This window comes from Sprattus sprattus, assembly GCF_963457725.1.
Source record: "Sprattus sprattus genome assembly, chromosome: 14".
Taxonomy (NCBI): Eukaryota; Metazoa; Chordata; class Actinopteri; order Clupeiformes; family Clupeidae; genus Sprattus; species Sprattus sprattus.
In genome coordinates this window covers 24519473-24538498 of record NC_137912.1, presented here as the reverse complement: position 1 = coordinate 24538498, position 19026 = coordinate 24519473, and the positions used below count along the sequence as shown (strand labels likewise).

General features: G+C 42.1%; 2 protein-coding genes across 2 annotated transcripts in view; one reads left to right on the top strand and one right to left on the bottom strand.

The window, feature by feature from the left end:
• Positions 1 to 216: 216 nt before the first annotated feature.
• On the bottom strand, positions 217 to 17818 carry LOC308374884 (NACHT, LRR and PYD domains-containing protein 3-like; the record flags this gene model as incomplete). Its single annotated transcript, XM_080850845.1, has 10 exons — positions 217 to 767; positions 2692 to 2738; positions 4714 to 4887; positions 5680 to 5853; positions 5950 to 6105; positions 7304 to 7477; positions 7692 to 7883; positions 8893 to 9066; positions 14115 to 15912; positions 17386 to 17818. The coding sequence occupies 10 exons, from the start codon at positions 17816 to 17818 to the stop codon at positions 217 to 219; spliced, it is 3873 nt and encodes a 1290-aa protein (XP_080706971.1).
• Positions 17819 to 18239: 421 nt separating this feature from the next.
• The window catches only part of nell2b (neural EGFL like 2b), a gene marked incomplete at both ends in the record, with an annotated part of 85164 nt that continues 84377 nt past the window's right edge, over positions 18240 to 19026 (top strand). The window contains one exon of the mRNA XM_080851732.1: positions 18240 to 18348. Within this exon, the coding sequence (XP_080707858.1) occupies positions 18240 to 18348 (109 nt within the window). The remainder of the gene's footprint in view (positions 18349 to 19026) is intronic.

Genomic DNA, 19026 nt, shown 5'->3' with positions numbered 1-19026 from the left:
TGCAATTTAGCACAGTTCACATCGATTTTTGTGTGAATATGAATATTTGATGTATGCATACACACACACACACACACACACACACACACACACACACATCAATGAGTAGGCGACACTTCATTGATAAAACTTAGACAGAAATAATTTAAATTTCTCTGATTTTAAAGCTAGTATACTTCAATCAGTTGTATACTAACTTTTTTATTTTAAGGAGGCCTATTCAATCTCACATAGGAACACACTATCATCACTGTGAAAATTGGAAATAAACCCGATTCCTGGATAGAGGGGCTCTGTGAATCTGTGATGAAATGTGTGCAGGTGGGTGAGTGTGTCAGAGCAGACACTGTAGAAGGACAGTGTGCCGGTTGGCCAGTCCAGATACACTCCTACTTGTGAAGAGGTGCGCCAAGGCGTTTCGATCATTATCATGTCATTATTGTGGTATGCAGTCATAAACGAAGGTGTCAAGTAGTCACACCGCAGAGCCCACGACTTCTCGTTGTGTCCGAGGCGTCCCACCTCCCCTCGCCTTTCAATGTCTTTGTAAGTCATGCCTAGATAAACACAGAAGCCATCGCACTTAGCTTCCCAGTAGCAGCAGCCTGAGAGACTATCTGTGGCCAGAACCTGCTCGACGTCCGCAAACCTCTCTGAATGGGACGGGTAGTCGTATTCCATAAACCCACACTTCACCCTCCGGTTCCCTTCAGATAAGCAAAGCTGCTGGTTCATGGTGTTGGTGTCCAGTGTGAGCATACAGGCATCTGCCGATGGGGAGAGAGGTTGGACAGGGAGGCATATTGAACATTTCACCATAGAAGGGATGAGGCTAGATGGTTTGGGACAATCTTTACACACAGTTAAGAAGAGGATGATTACCAGAAGAACACTCAGAGAGCCCAGATTAAATGCCATATGTTGTATAGTACAACATTAGGGAAAGCTAAACTACATTTGTGTATATATTAGGGCCGAACGATTAATTGCATTTGCAATTAAATCGCGATTCGGTAAAACGCGATTTTCTAACCGCAACGTCCGCGATTACAACATTACATTTTTTTAGATGGAAAATTTTGCACACAGTGATTAAAGCAGCATAATGGATCAATTGCTAATCGCTAACGAGATGCTAGTGGCTCAAACTAGCGAAATCTCTTGAAATGTGCTTACTAGTATGACAACGGTCCTAACACACAGTCAGACATCAAGCAAGTGCAACACAAGACGGCAAGTAAACTACTTACTAGTTCGGCAGACAGTAAAAAACGGGCGGATTCAGGCACACCTACATAACGCAGTCATTTGCCTACGGACCCTGGTATGGCAATGGCACAGAGGCAATTCTCCATATTAAAAGTCATTGTAGCGCCCCAATTTTTTTCAAAGCTGTTATTTTAAGGTAAAACTGCTTATCATTACCCTGAAGTACAATTACTGCATCAGGCCACTTTAAAGTGCATGCCCTGTGTTTATATTTGACTTTGTTTAAATTACTTAAATGCACAGTGGCAAAGCCACTGATTTGTTTCCGTGATGAGCAGTTAAGGCGAGACACGGCAGGTGAAATATCGATTTTTTCATGGTCAAATTTCAGATTTTGGGCTAGTTTGCCTCTTTAACTTGTTATCTTTCATACTACCATAAAGAAAACGTCAAAATGACACATTTAAGTGTCTGTTTCACTGCATTTAGTTCAGCCGCGGCATCCATTTTCTCCTAACTTTACCAAGAATTCTCCCTTGAACCACGTTCAGCGTTTCGTCTTTTTACACGACATCTGTCATGCCTGGAATGACTTTAACGCTATGAGACTCGATCAGAAGGCTGTGTAATCCAAATATGGGCATTTCCTTTCTTTTCAGCAACCAATCCTGACTTTCTGAAGGGATTCATTGGCTGACGGCGCTTTTCTGCTAACGTGATTCGCTCAGTGCCCCACGTGTTGTCTTTAAATGCGGTTTTCTCAAAATGAGTGTTTTTTCATTTTTAGGTACACATTTCTCAGCCTATGTAGAACCTAGGTACACCACACTTCCCAGTTTCACACATAGCATTGTTATGAAGACATCTACAGATGGATTTATTTATAAATTGTTCCTGGCCAGATTTATGGGTCATTTTACCTGGAAATCATGGCGAAAATAGGGTTTTTAAGGCCACGGATAGTATATTTTGATTTCCCAGGTCATAAAGCAGATATCCTAAAATCCATCTGAGTATTTTTTGTCATTTGATATATAAACAAAATAAAAAAAGAATTTTGGTCCTGGCTTCATCACAGTTTAAGATTCATGTACCTGAAATATATGCAAAAACGTGCATATTTAATGAGATCCAGCATAATTAGCATAATTAAATATGCAAAATTCTAAAACTTGTAATACATTTTTTTCTTGTAATGATGTATGTAGTCAACTGGTAAAGTTTCATGGTGATCCCTTGTATTTAAATGTTTTACCCTATTCACCTGCCATGTCTCGCCTTAAATAAAAATGTAAAATGTGGGAAAGAATATTTTACACTTAATGTATCTAATATTGTGGTGGTCATATTTAAATCATTCAGTACGTTTTGTGGGGAAAAAAGTGGATAAAAAAAAAAAAAAAACGCATATCAAATCGCAATTCGATTATTTTCCCAAATCGTTCAGCCCTAGTATATATATTCTGATGATTTTTAACTTACATTTCCTGAGTCCTGACTTCATCCAGCATTCTGCATTGTTGTCCACACTATAGGGGAAAAAAGATTTTATGGGTTAGTGTGTGTGTGAGTGTGTGTGTGTGTTTGCAGTGTTTCCCCTAGGTTTAGAGCTTTGGGAGGGGGGGGGGGGGGTTGCGGACACCGACACAAACACCTAATGGAATCATGGTGTTCATGTGTTTCATTTATTCTTTATTTATTCTGGAATAATTTAGTTGACAAGATAAACCAAAAGATAAGGATGTATTCTCTGATTCTCTCTCCGCCTCTCTCTCTCTCGTGCATGCACTGTAAGAAGGCAATTGTTTTCACCACATCATCACATCACCAGCTCAATATCCCAGTGTGAACTACATATGGACTAGCTATAGCACAACAACTATTATAAACTCCTCAAAAAAAGTTCGGAAACTTTTCTTCAGCGAGGTACAACTTGTAAGGATCGTGCATTCGTGGAATGAGCAACACAGCTAACTGTGTAGGTAACGCCCCACATTTTTTTGCCAAAATCCTAAAAAAAGGTTCGGAAACGTTTCTTCAGTCGATTATCCCTCCCCTCTAATAATACCAATTGTGATTGTATTGAATATTGTTGGAAAGCCTGATTAGTCACCTTTACAACGAGGTACAACTTGTAAGGATCGTGCATTCGTGGAATGAGCAGCACAGCTAACCGTGTGGGTAGTGGCCCAAAAAAATGTGCCAAAACCCCCTGCAATTTTCTTCTGTTGGTATTCACTCTTGTTTTGAGTTGCTTGGTGGATTTGATGATTCTCCCAAAGTATTAAGAACAAAACAACACATATTGACCATTTTTACACTTTATTCATTTTACACTGTTAGGGACCTCAGTAGCATGTGGATCGTGCATTCATGGAATGAGCAACACAGATAACCGTGTGGGTAGCAGCCCAAAAATGTTTGCCAAAATCCCCTGCAATATTGTGATATCGGAATGAGTGATATCGGAATGAGATTCTGGAGCCAATGGCGACCCCATATCTCCAGAATCTGGGTCCTAACTCCATCCTCCAGGATGACAACACTCGCCCCCACAGAGGCAGGATCATCACAGAGTACCTCCAGAACTTGGGAGTGGAGAGGATGGAAAGGCCTGCCGTGAGTCCAGACCTCAACCCAATTCAATACTTGTGGGATCAGCTTGGGCGTGCTGTACGTGCCAGAGTGACCAACGCAACCATGTTGGCTGACTTGCTACAAATTCTGGTTCAGGAATGGGATGCCATCCCACAGGAGGTGCCAAGCTGTTGTGGCTGCGTATGGATCTTCCACATGCTACTGAGGTCCCTGACAGTGTAAAATGAATAAAGTGCAAAAATTGTCAATATGTGTTGTTTTTTCCTTAATACTGTGGGAGAATCATCCAATCCACCAAACAACTCAAAACAAGAGTGAATACCAGCAGAAGAATATTGCAGGGGATTTTGGCAAAAAAAATGTGGGCCGCTACCCACACGGTTAGCTGTGTTGCTCATTCCACGAATGCCAGATCCTTACAAGTTGTACCTCGTTGTAAAGGTGACTAATCAGGCTTTCCAACGATATACAATACAATACCAATTGGTATGATTAAAGGGGAGGAATAATCGACTGAAGAAAAGTTTCCGAACTTTTTTTTTTAGGAGTTTACATCTTAAGTAGTAGTGATGTCCTATATGAGCACTGACTTAATTGTGATTGGCTTGTGTACAGCTTAAAAGCTGTAAAAGCTTGTGACCGTGATTTCCACAAGGGAGTCAACGTGAAAATTAGCTTTATTGAATGTCACACAAAGACGAATAATTTAATGTTACATATCTCTGCAAATAAGAGTGTCAATGGTTTACAGTGGCCACTTTTGGAATTACAGGGTAAATTGAACAAAATGAACTTGACCTTCAAGGGGGAGCAGGGGGTGCCATGGGGGGGGGGGGGGTTAAAGATTAAAAAAAAAATGTATTCTGTGTCTCTCTGTTCCCCACATTCTGATCCAGCACTACTCACTTGAGTGTCTCCAGTTTGCAGTCTGGGTCATCCTTCTTCTCAATCAGGAGTCTGTCTCCTGTCTCTCCTAGGTGATTGTAGCTCAGGTCCAGCTCTCTCAGGTAGGAGGGGTTTGCACTCAGGGCAGAAGCCAGATTCTCACAGCCTTTCTTAGTCACACCACAGAACGACAACCTGCAGGAGGAGAGGAGCTGTCATTCTCACACACTATCTCTTTATCTATGTGTGTGTGTGGAGGGCCTTTTATGTTATCACACATTCCACAGATAGATTATTCAAAACCACTGCGTTACTGAAGAAGCTGTGTACATATTCTGTATGAATGCTCTGTGCGTGTGTGTGTTGTGTGTACAGTCGTGGCCAAAAGTTTTGAGAATGACACAAATATACATTTGTGTGTTCTCCCAACCATCCAGGAACAGTTTGGTGATGAACTATGCCTTTTCCAGCATGATGGAGCACCTTGCCATAAGGCAAAAGTGATAACTAAGTGGCACGGGGAACAAAACATCGATATTTTGGGTCCATTGGCCAGGAAACTCCCCAGACCTTTATCCCATTGAGAACTTGGTTAATACTCAAGAGGCGGGTGGACAAAAAAATAAAAAATTCTGACAAACTCCAAGCATTGATTATGCAAGAATGGGCTGCCATTAGTCAGGATGTGGCCCAGAAGTTAATTGACAGCATGCCAGGGCAGATTGCAGAGATCTTGAAAAAGAAGGGTCAACACTGCAAATATTGACTCTTTGCATTAACTTCATGTAATTGTCAATAAAAGCCTTTGACACTTATTAAATGTTTGTAATTATACTTCAGTCTTCCATAGTAACATCTGACAAAAATATCTAATGACACTGAAGCAGCAAACTTTGTGAAAATGTATATTTGTGTCACTCCAAACTTTTGGCCACAACTGTATGCATGTATGTATGTGTCTATGTGTGTGTGTGTGTGTGTGTGTACCTCAGTGTTTCCAGAGTGCATTGTGAGTTCTTGAGTCCAGAGGAGAGCAGCTCCACTCCTGAGTCCTGCAAATCATTGTCTCCCAGGTCCAGCTCTCTCAGGTGGGACTCTTTTGAACTGAGGACTAAAGCCAAAACTTCACAGTGGCCATCCTTCAGAAAGCACTGTTGCAGCCTAAAAACATTTAAAAACTCTTGCTATGAAGTTTGTAAAAAAAAAAAATACAAACTATATGGATACATTAAAGACTTTCATAACGCATGGCCACACCTGAGGGCGTTAACTCTGCAGTCTGGGCTCCTCAGTGCTGCTGACAGCTGCTCCAGCTCTGACAGCTGCAGGGTGCTCTCACTCAGGTCCAGCTCCCCCAGGAAGACTGGCGTCAAACACTTCCAGGACGACTCAGTTAGTTTACAGCCAGCAAGTCTGAAAAGGAAAGGAAGACGTAAAGTGGAAGCAGAGACACTTGGTGTTGTAACGGGACATCAGATAGGGAATCAGGGTCACCTGTTCAGTAGACCTCAAAGACACTTATACAATGTAAACAAACTGTTGAACTACATCATGCATAGTTTGGCCAATACAGAATTTACGAAATGTTTTAGTCTAGAAATGGTGTTGAAGAGATGTATATATATATTTTTTCTACTAAGATCTATTGAATAATAGAACGGTTTGGCATAACAAAGTGGTCTTACAAGGACTAAGCAAACTACCTCAAGCTTGGTGAAGTACTATTTTCTTTTTAGTTTTTGAGTAGTTTGTTAATTAGCACGGGTCTGGCCAGGGTACAAGTTTTTTTAGTTTTCTTATATTCTCTCTCAGTGGACATTGTTTTCGAGAGGTTGATGGTAGAATTAATTTCGAAACAATGTTTATGACTTAAGAATGTATTAATCAAGTGCCTTGTTTTAATAATTACCTTGTATGAATAATGTGCTTATGTAAGCATGGCTTTTCTGTGTTTCTGTGTGTGTTTGAAACTTAGATAATGAGGGGTTGACACCACTTAGTCAGCATGTGTGTAAGAGTTTTATGCATAAGAGAAGTAACCTTTTGTCCATGTTTGGGTGTGAGGTGATGAGAAGGGTCAAACTGCTTCTTTCGACCTTGTGTAAAACTGACATCCTTGCATGACAGAAAGCATAAGAAGATGAACTTGGATGCCAGAGACCCACCATGTGGTTATCTCTGTTGACAAAGTGTTTTTGCTTAGGAGAACACTAACTTCTTTCTATATAAACCTTGTGTGATGTGTTTTATTTTGCTTCTCTGCTGCAGTCTGGGAGTAAGCCCGGGTTCTCTCTCTCTATCTCTCTCTCTCTCTCTCTCTCTCTCTCTCTCTCTCTCTCTCTCTCTCTCTCTCTCTCTCTCTCTCTCTCTCTCTCTCTCTCTCTCTCTCTCTCTCTGAGAGTGGTCCTGGCCACTCTCTAGCCTGCCAGGGCATGGGTGAGCCCGACAGGCTTGTTGTTGTTGAATAAATATAATGATATGCAACTCCGGAGTCCTGAGGTAACTTGAGTGAATTTTCAGTTTATATTACAGTATATATACCATACTGGTTACTGAATGTACAGGAGTAAGGTTTTTCATGTAAGAGAAGACATTGGCCCAATAAGATAACCTCAATTTCTCCAGGTTACATTGTGGGTTCTTCATTGCCGCAGACAGCAGCTCTATCCCCGTGTCATTCAACTTGTTGTCCCCCAAGTCCAGCTCTCTCAAGCAGCACGATTCCAAGCAGAGAACACTTGCCAGCATCTCACAATCATGATCTTTAAGGCAGCACTTCCGCAACCTGAGGGAAACCAGAACGCTAATGCTAAGTCATTTTTACAACGCTAATGCTAATTAATTTACATTACAGAAGAGTGTTTCATATACAACAATTTGACTTTATTTAACAACAACACAATTGTCACTGATTAAAAAAAAACTTGCTGGCAAGCTAAAAGATTTCCTTTGGTGGTAGATGTAGAGGGTTCATGCGGTTAACTACTGCAATGCCTTACCTCAGTTTCCTAACCTTACAGCCTGGAGTCTTGAGTCCAGAGGCGAGTGCCCTCATGCCCTCATCACTGACTCGCATATTGTAGCTCAGGTCCAGCTCTGTGAGATGGGAGCTGTGGGAGCTCATGGACTGGAGAGCCTCTCCCAGTACAACACACAACCTAAAGTCTGACGTGCATCTGCAACCAGCTAGACTGCAAGAGAGACGAGAGAGATGTATCAACACAAATAGTCACCTATGAACAATATATCTGATGACACTCTATAGTCTGGAACACTAATAGGCTGTCAGATGCACCCAACGTCCTTTCAGATGCACCCAACGTTCTTGTCAGGTCTGTGCTCTGTCCCTGTCCTGTTTCCTAGTTTGTTTCCCGTGTGTTGTCACGTGTTTAGTTTAGTGTTAGTTTTTTTGTTTGTTTTCCTTTGTCTCCTCGTGTCTTGACTCCTCATGCCCTCCCCTTAATTATCTGCCCTTTCTGTCTCTTAGTTCGTTTCCCTTTTGTTGTCACGTGTTTCAGTTTTGTCTTTGTTTGCCTTTGTTTCCTCGTGTCTGATTCCGCACGCCCCTGCCATTCACTGTCTTCCCCGCCTTGATTGTTTTCACCTGTCCCTCGTTATCCACAGTGTATATAGTCGGTGTATTCTTGTTACTCGTTGAGTCTTCGTCATTTCATGTTACGTGTTTGTTTCTCCGTGTTTCGCCATGTTCCTAGAGTTCCCTGATTATTAATTTAGTTTCATGTGTTGCCGACCTTGGACTATACTTCGACCATTCTCCTGCCTATGCCCAGTTTGTATTGTTTGCCTACTCGTATTTCCGACCCTGGATTGTACTTCGACTATTTGTGTTCTGCACAACTCCCGCAAATCGTAACAGTCCTTTCAAAGGGCATTTGGAGGTCAAGGCGAATGTATTTATAAAGCACATTTAAAAACAACTCACAAAGACTGAGTGCTGTACAATTAGATCACAATCAAATATAAAATCAAATAGAAAAACAGAAACAAAACACTCAACTAAGCATGTATATATAAAAAAAAAAATGGTGTCCCGTACCCCTTCAGACGTTTAACCTCCAGCTAAGAGAATGTATATGAACTGCTGTGTGTGAGTGGTCTTTAATGATTTTTACCACAACTGTCTTACATTATGTTAATGCTTGTTTGTTAGTTAGTTTGCTTATAACGCATCACACTCACCTAAGAGCCTGCAGTTTGCAGTGTGGGGTTGTGAGACCATCGCAGACTGCTTTCAGCCCAGGCTCAGTGAGGTAGCTCATCTCCAGATCCAACACCCTCAGAGGTGAGAGCTCTGACTGAAGGGCTGAGGCCACGATCTCCCCACAGTAAGCTGAGAGCTTGCATTCAGCAAGCCTGCAATGGCAATCAAAGAACCAAGGTGTTAGCTGATTCAAGTTGTAAGAATTTAAAGCATACTTCATGACTCTGGCTTTAAATCGAAAAAATTGGAACATAAGTAGTATAAGGTGTATAGAACTTATTATAAATTGTTGAATATTGGTTACTTTGCCAATGAAAGTTTTTTGCTCTTATTAAATAGGACATGGATAAAAAGAAAAATCACACACACACACACACACACACACACACACAGTGTATGTATATACAGTCATGTACAAAAATATTGGCACCCCTGCACTTCTGTCAGATAATGTACCAATTCTCCCAGAAAAATGTCGCAATTACAAATGCTTTGGTATTCACATATTGATTTCTATTGTTTGCATTGGAACAACACAAAAAAGCAGAGAAGAAAAGCCAAATCTGACATTATTCCACACAAATCTCCAAAAGTGGACTGGACAAAATTATTGGCACCCTCTCAAAATTGTAAGAAATAATTGTATTTCAGTCATGTAATGCTTCTTTAATCTTTCTTAGTTAAGATGGAGCAAAGTTGACTCAACCTTTGTGTTGTGTGTCTGTGTATAACGCACTGAGGGCCTGGTTTACTAAGATTGCGACCGCAGCTTAATCTGCGATCGCACATTAACGCACAGTGTTTTTGCACATTTTCCGTGGTATTTATCAAACCAGATCCGCGCTGGGCACTCTGTGCTTACTTCGCCCTTTAAAGAGCCTGATTTACTAACATTGATATGCGACCGCAGCTTAATCTGCGCCTTTGCCAGGCGCACATTAACGCACAGTGTTTCCCCGCATTTTCCGTGATATTTATCAAGCCAGATCCGCGCTGGGCAATCATTATTTAGCGCACCGTTAAAAGACTGGAGAAATTGCCTGCAAGTTACTGCCACCATGGAGATTCGAGGAAGAAAAAACTAAGGTTCAGCGAAGAGGAGATAGATATATTGGGTCACGTTCGCTCAATCACAGAACCTGATTCATTGGGTTATATTGTTGTTTTGCCCGCCATCATCTACAGCGAGATGTTTAAAAGAACACGATTATAAATAATATGCTATTGGTGGCATTAATGCATAAACTGTCTATTATAACAATATAGATGTGTACATGGCAAGATTAATACGTTCTACAAGGGACATGGGTTCACTACAATATATCCCCACTGAAACAAATACATTTACCAAGTAGCCAGGCCTCTCCAAAATCACCGTTGCTCAATCATGGATAGATGGCACTATTCAGGAAGATACAACTGTCATGGACAGACCACTACCACGTAAGTAATGGTCATGTTGACATCACATATGACCTGAACATTCATTGAATATGTGTGCTTTCTGTTTTGGTAAACGTGTTCGTGGATTGAAGGTGGGACTGTTTGCATGTGGGTGCGATCAATGGCTCCAATTACGTTCGGAAAGTTTAATTTCAGCTATCGTAGTGGGGAAATGTATATTGACCAGTGCGTCGTAGCAATGCGTAGAGCACCTGGTTGAATATTTGGCTGAGTGAAGGCTGAGATATACCAACTGCAGATGCTATAACTGTTTGAAATTATCCGGAGGCCAATATTTGCAAATGTTGCCAGGAGTTTAACAACTGATGGAATGGAATGTGATAGCCCGGGTGGAGGGCTCGATGTCGTCTCTGATCTGGTCCAGTAATTGAAGTATTGCGTGGCTGGTTAACCTGTACCGTCTAATGATTTATGGTTCGCTTAACTGAAAATGTGTTATACGAGTTGAAAAAATTATTTCTGTGCGCTGTCTCTGTCTTCTGTCTGTCTTTGCCTTGCTCTTATAACTGCTGCCATATCAACGTTTTCAGACTCAATGGAAATGCGCTCCCTGGTTAAGACGTGCTTTTATGAGGCGGAGAATTAGCCCGCAAATCAGAGACGTGCGCTCGCCAGGCAGTTTTAGTAAATACCAAAAACTACATCATTAGGCGCACACTCCTCCCATTAAATTGCGCTTCACGCCCTGGTTACCACCCACGTTTCCGTGCCATCCCACCTGTTTGCAGGTACACACCCTCAAAGCGTTAATATGCGCCTCTACTCAAATGCGCCCCCTTAGTAAATACCGTTTTATGTTTACGACCGCTATTTTACGCCTGAAATGGGCGCAATCCTGTTAGCAAATCAGGCCCTGAGCATGGAGAAAAGGAAGAAGAGCAAAGAATTGTCGGAGGATTTGAGAACCAAAATGTTAGGAAAGCATGAACAATCTTAAGGCTACAGGTCCTTCTCCAGAGAGTTAAATGCTCCTGTGTCCACTGTGAGCAGTGTCATCAAGAAGTTTACAGCCCATGGCATTGTCACTTACCTCCCTGGATGTGGAAGGAAGAGAAAAATGTATGACATAATGCAACAAAAGATTGTATGAATGTTGGATAAAAAACCTAGAACAACTTCCAAATAAATTAAAGCTACCCTGCAGACACAGGGTACAACGGTCGCTGCTCGCACTATCCGTCGCCTTTTGAATTAAATTAGATGCTATTGCAGGAGATCCAGGAGGTCCCCACTGCTGACACAGAGACATAAAAAAGCAAGACTGGAGTTTGCTTAAACCTTCCTGGGGAAGCCAAAATCATTCTGGGAGAACGTCCTGATGAGACTGAAGTAGAGCTTTTTGGTAAAGCAGTTTACAGACAATGAAATGAGGCCTTCAAAGAAAAGAACACGGTCCCTACAGGCAAATATGGTGGAGCTGGACCAATGATTTGGGGTTGCTCTGCTGCTTCTGGAACCCAATTCCTTGACTGTGTGCATGGAATCAGGAAATCTGAGGACTACCAAATCATTTTTAGGCGCAATGTAGGGCCCAGTGTCAGAAAGATGGGTCTCCGTCAGAGGTCATGGGTCTTTCAGCAGGACAATGAATGACCCATAGCACACTTCAAAAAGCACCCAGAAATGGTTAAGACAAAGCACTGGAGAGTTCTGAAGTGTCCGAGATGGGTCCAGATCTTAATCCCATGGCACAACTGTTGCATGATCTCAAATCAGTAGTTGGGAGAAGGCACCCTTCAAATGTGAGAGACCTGGAGCAGTTGGCAAAAGAAGAGTGGTCCAAAATTCCAGTTGAGAGGTGTAAGACACCTCATTCATGGGTACCGGAAGCAATTCATTTCAGATATTTTTATTTCTTTATTTTTAAGGGTGTTCTGTGTTTTGTGTGAAATAAAGACAGATTTGACATTATTTCTCAGATTTGTTGTGTTTTTCCAATGCAAACTAAATAAATAAACATGTGAATACAAAAGCATTTGAAATTGCAACAATTTTCTGGGAGTAGTGGTGCATTATCTGACAGAAATGCAGGGGTGCCAATATTTTTGTCCATGACATATATATATATATACAGCCGCAGAAAAAATTAAGAGACCACTTCAAAATTATCAGTTTCTCTGGTTTTACTATTTATTGGTATGTGTTAAAGTAAAATGTACATTTTTGTTTTATTCTATAACCTACTGGCAACATTCCTACCAAATTTCAAATAAAAATATTGTCATTTAGATCATTTATTTGCAGAAAAATGACAATTGGTCAAAATAGCAAAATTGATGCAGTGTCTTCAGATCTCGAATAATGCAAAGAAAACAAGCTCATATTCATTTTTAAACTACACAATACTAATGCTTACACTTAGGAAGAGTTCAGAAATCAATATTTGGTGGAATAACCTTGATTTAAAATCACAACTTTCATGTGTCTTGGCATGCTTTCCACCAGTCTTTCACATTGCCGTTGGGTGACTTTATGCTACTCCTGGCGCAAGAATTCAAGCAGCTCGGCTTCTTTTCATGGCTTGTGACCATCCATCTTCCTCTTGATCACATTTCAGAGGTTTTTTATGGGATTCAGGTCTCGAAATTGGGCTGGCCATGACAGGGTCCTGATCTGGTGATACTCCATCCACACCTTTACTGGCCTGGCTGTGTGGCATGGAGCATTGCCCTGCTGGAAAAAACACTTCTCAGAGTTGGGGAACATTGTCAGAGCAAAAGGAAGCAAGTTTTTCTTCCGGGACAACGTTGTACTTTGCCTGGCTGAGGTTTGTAAAAGACCATAAGGATTGAAAAAGTGGACTGGAGGTTCTTCTAAGTTCGTCTTCTCTGATGAGTCCGATTTCACAGTAGGTGCAAGACTCTCTGGCTTGTAGGCCTCTCCAGGTCTCCGTCTAACCATCAGACGACCATGTGTTGGGCAAAGCTGAAAATTGGACTCATCAGAGAAGACGAACTAGAAGACCCTCCAGTCCGCTTTTTTCAATCCTTATGGTCTTTTACAAACCTCAGCCAGGCAAAGTACAACGTTGTCCCGGAAGAAAAACTTGCTTCCTTTTGCTCTGACAATGTTCCCCAACTCTGAGAAGTGTTTTTTCCAGCAGGGCAATGCTCCATGCCACACAGCCAGGCCAGTAAAGGTGTGGATGGAGTATCACCAGATCAGGACCCTGTCATGGCCAGCCCAATTTCGAGACCTGAATCCCACAGAAAAAACTCTGAAATGTGATCAAGAGGAAGATGGATGGTCACAAGCCATGAAAAGAAGCCGAGCTGCTTGAATTCTTGCGCCAGGAGTAGTTTAAAGTCACCCAACGGCAATGTGAAAGACTGGTGGAGAGCATGCCAAGACACATGAAAGTTGTGATTTTAAATCAAGGTTATTCCACCAAATATTGATTTCTGAACTCTTCCTAAGTTAAAGCATTAGTATTGTGCAGTTTAAAAATGAATATGAGCTTGTTTTCTTTGCATTATTCGAGATCTGAAGACACTGCATCTTTTTTGCTATTTTGACCAATTGTCATTTTTCTGCAAATAAATGATCTAAATGACAATATTTTTATTTGAAATTTGGTAGGAATGTTGCCAGTAGGTTATAGAATAAAACTAAAATGTACATTTTACTTTAACACATACCAATAAATAGTAAAACCAGAGAAACTAATAATTTTGAAGTGGTCTCTTAATTTTTTCCGCGGCTGTATATATAATACATATGCAGATACAGTATTTACCTGGCTTTCTTGCACCACCTAACAGCTGGCACGAGCCTCTCTCTACCCTTGTCTCCCACGTTGTAGCGTTTGAGGTCAAACTCTTCCAGTGGCTCCTCCGACTGCAGGAACATGTTGGCCAGTGCAGAACAGTGGGCTGGCTTCAGCTCCGATGCAGGGCACTTTATATACTGCAGGTAGCGCTGCAGCTCCTTGTGGAGAGAGTTGTCCTTTAGTTCAGTCAGGCAGTTAATAAGGTTTATGAATCTCTCAGGGGAAAGATCCTCCCGTACCAAATAATTGATGTGCTCGACTATCAATTCCATGGACTTGATGTTGTCTTCCTTGTCCTCATCCAAGGGTTCTGGCAGCAGACCTTGCAGAAAGGACTGGTTGGAATCCAGCGAGATTCCCATCAGGAAGCGGAGAAAGAGATCCAGGTGTCCATTGTTGCTCTGAAGGGCTTTGGTTGTGGCACTCTTCAGGAGTAGGTAAAGGAACACCTTCCTTGGTCTCTTCTCAAGAAAAGGCTTCAGTGCCTCCATGTCCTTCTTGAGGAAGGAGGCGAACACGTGGAGGGCGGAAAGGAATTCCTGTATACTGAGGTGCACAAAGCTGTAGAACCTCTTCTGAAACATCATACGGTCCACCTTGAAGAATTCTGTGCACAGGACTGATGCGTGGTCCAAACTGACACCGCTCTCTCTCAGGTCGTCTTCGTGAAACAGGATTGAGCCATCGGTCCCTTCTAATTTGCGGAAGGCAAGTTCTGCCAGCTTGAGGATACCGTCCTTGTTTTCTTCCAGGAAAGCTTTCCTGTCCAACATCTTGTTTCCCACAAATTTGTGGTTTGTCATCTTCAACTGCGTACAAAGGAATAGGACGTACATTTCTGTGAGAGTTGTAGGAATCTGCTCAGTGTTTCCCAGGGCCATTATCTGCTGCATGACAGTGGCTGCGATGCAGCAGAAGACTGGTATATGGCACATGATGAAGAGGCTCCTTGTTGTCTTGACATGGGCGATGATTTTCTCTGCCTGGGGATCATCACAGAGTTTCTTTTTGAAGTACTCGATCTTCTGTTCATCATTGAATCCCCGTACTTCGGTACACCGGTCAATGTGTTCGGAGGGGACAACACCTGCGGCTGCTGGACGTGAAGTTATCCATACTAAGGCTGATTGAAGAAGATTCCCCTTAACGAGGTTGGTTATCAGTATGTCCAACGATGTCTTCTCTTCGATTTTGGATACATGTTTGCTTTTCTGAAAATCCAGCGGAAATCTGCACTCATCCAGACCGTCGAGAACGAACACAACCTTAAATTCCTGGAAGTTAAGCATGTTTGTCAGTGGTCCAAGCTCCTCATAGAAATCAAACATAAGGTCTCGAAGACTATACTCATCATCTTTGAGCAGGTTAAGTTCTCTGAAAGGAAGACAGAGGATGAAATTCACATCATCATTGGCTAGTCCCTCTGCCCAGTCTAGTATAAACTTCTGCACTGACACAGTCTTTCCGACACCGGCAACACCCTTGGTCATTACAGTTCTGATGTGCCTTTCCTCCCCTTTAAAGATGTCGTTGATGCTAATTGCAGTGTGTTGCCTGTTTTGCTTCCTGAATGCCTCCTCAATCTGCCATATTTCATGGTCTCTGTTGACCTCTTCACTCTCCCCCTCCGTAACGTAGAGCTGAGTGAAAATCTTGTTGAGAGGCGTCTTCTTGTTGTTCTGCACAAGGCCCTCAAACACAGCGCCATACTGCTGCTGCATACGCTTCTTGTGGTCTGTTAAGACTTTCTTGAGAGTGGCAGGACCTGAGAAATGAAATGAATACATAAGATACTGAGCAGATACTGTACATGAGAAACTAACATTTAGTGGATGATCAGCTGGGGATGGGGGTCCAAGATCTGTGTGCATTTTCTTTGTGTTTGTCTAAGACCCAAGTGAGCTGAACCCAGATCTGGAGCCAGAGCCTTCTGCGTGTGTGCATTGCTTGTTTTTTGTCTTGTGTGTCGTGTACGTGTGAGATGTGGCAGTGTCTGATTAGTTGCGAACCAGACCTCGATTTGGCCTAGTATAGATCAGGGTATGATCCTTGTGACAACTGAGCCTTTTGTGTGTGTGTGTGTGTGTGTGTGTGTGGTGTGTGTGTTGCTTTGTGTGCGTGTGTGTCTGTGTGTGTGTGTATATGTGTGTGTGGTGTGTGTGTTGCTTTGTGTGCGTGTGTGTCTGTGTGTGTGTGTATATGTGTGTTCGTGCTGTGTAGGAAGGTTTGGTTCTGGTTCTATTCTATTATTAGGGGCATCCTCAAAAGGTTTCAATAATCCTATCCAGAGTGAGCTAGCTATTATCAGTGCTGATGACGGGCAGGGATGAAACATAGTAAGGCTAGCTAGTATCAGTGCTGACGGGCAGGGATGAAACATAGTAAGGCTAGCTAGTATCAGTGCTGACGGGCAGGGATGAAACATAGCTCCCAAAACAGAGAACTCAGAGAGGTAGAATCCATCAAAAGGGTAAATAAAAATGCATGTAACCGAATGGATTACTGTAAAGTAGTTACTTCAGGTAAGAAAAGGTTGCTTTTGAATATATTTTTCATATTTACTATCACTGCAGATAATGTACCTGCTCCATTTGTTTCATTTTTAATGGAAAGATTTCTAAGGGCTCAGATACACATACGCGTTTTTGTAAAAACGCGACGCTAGGAAATGCATTGATTCCTATGGTACGGGGCGCTTTGCGTGAAAGCGCCCCGTACCATAGGAATCAATGTATTTCCTAGCGTCGCGTTTTTACAAAAACGCGTATGTGTATCTGAGCCCTAATGGTGGAATTGGTCATTACAGGAGAGATGATTTGGGCTCCATTTTGGCATTTACTAAATGCTGTTGCAGTTGGAGCTCACTTCCTGTGTGTTCCTGAACTTAAACACTCTTAATATTTTCATATCATCACACAGCATAAAATTAAATAGATGACATTTTGAATTACAGTCATTGATGAGATATTCATTCAAAATGTTAATCTCCGATCATCTGTTCACCTACTCACAGGCAATCAATCAGGCACAATGTTTGGCATCCTCTGCTATGGTGACCTGCATTGATTAATGCACTAAAATGCATCATTAATCGCTCCTTAACATGAAATCATTTTTGAACAGTAAACATGTATGTATGCATGAAGTGGTTTGGAATAAACTCCTTATTAGTCCCTTATACCTGTGGCATGATTCAGTAAATAGATTGGTGATCCTGTATGCATCACTACAGGCTTACCTCTGGTTTCTTCCTCCTCCTCCTTCTTTTTACCCTCATCCACTTGTTTCTGTCTCTGTTCCACCGCAAGGGTGAGGGTCAGGTGTTGTTCGGCTTCATGCAGCTGAGCATTAACCCTCGCAAACCGATCATCCAAACCACGAGCCTTTACCCAATTCATGAATGCATTGGAGCATCCATATTTTTTCAGGAGTTTTTCTGCACACTCTAAAGCACGTTTAAATATCTCAAGCCCTTTCTCCACCACCTTTTCATCCACACCCTGGTTTGTCAGTGTTTCCAGCACCTCTGCCACATCCTTCACGCGAGTCGCAAGTTTTTCAAAGCTTTTCTTGTTTGTCTTTGCCTTCTGTAACTGACTGTGTAGTGACAAGGCAGCATCCACAACCGAAAAAATCCCTTTGGAAGCTGTGACAACACCCGCAACTGCCATTGCTGAAGATGAGGAACAGAGAGGTGGTTATTTTTATTTTTAACATTATGACGATCAGTAAAAAATTCAAACATAAAAAAGGCCTCACTACATCTTTTAATAAAAAAAGAATGAATACAAGGCAAAAAAACAGAAAGAACTAAACAAATCTGAAAAACACAACTTTTAGTAGGTACAGAAACTTCTAAGGCCATGTCTCCACGAGCCCGGTTATTTTTGAAACCGGAGTTTTGCTCCGCGACCACACGAGTGGTGTAATAAAAATACTCTGTACATACGCAACCGTGGAAGCCGCCACCAAGTGACACAATGCACGTGTAATACACATGCCACAACCATAAGTGACGATGTAAGGTAAAATGGGAAGGCTGTTTTAACCAATGAAAAGATACCGGGAAAAGAAATCACCATACAAACAACAATGGCGCGCAAGGACTCGTTTGTATGGACGGACAGCGAGGTAGAGTTGCTGCTAAACATCGCAAATGAATACAGAGTTCAGAAAATAGAAGAGAATGTGGACTGGGAGAGTGTGCAGTCCAAATATTATACTGACATCGCTGCTGGTCTAGGCGCCTTTGTTGTTACATTAGGTTGAGCAACTGCGTGTGACAACCACATAATGCCGACAGCATGGCAATAAACAACATCCACTTCATTTTTCTAACCGCTGCTATGTTTTTCCCGTCATTGCTGTGCGTGTGCTGAAGTGAAGCAGGCTCGCAGCTATGACGTAAACGGGAAAAACAATCACGGTTGCAGTGTCCACACGCACCCGGTGAAACCAACCCTGGCCGAAAACCCCACCCTGGACTCCGGTTTCAAAAAACCACGGTTTCAGGGTTCCAAAAGCGCGGTAGCATGTGGACAGGACATACAACCAGGAACATCTGTTCATGGTTTCAAAAATAACCGGGCTCGTGGAGACATGGCCTAAGAAAGGGTGTAATTTCACCTCTGCTACGACCCTACAAAAAGCACCTTTATAGCACCACTGAAGACATAGACACACTAACACTTGGAAGTGGATCAGTCATTTGGACTAATTAGACCCCTGGTGTAATCATCTAACATACTTCTGTCATCAGAGAGACCACAAAGAACTCACTCATAACTGTTCAGTCATGAGGTCAGTGTTCCCCTTACTTTCCTGACTGATGACTCACCCCTGTAAGCCTCAATGCACAATCATTGAGGCCCGTCATTAT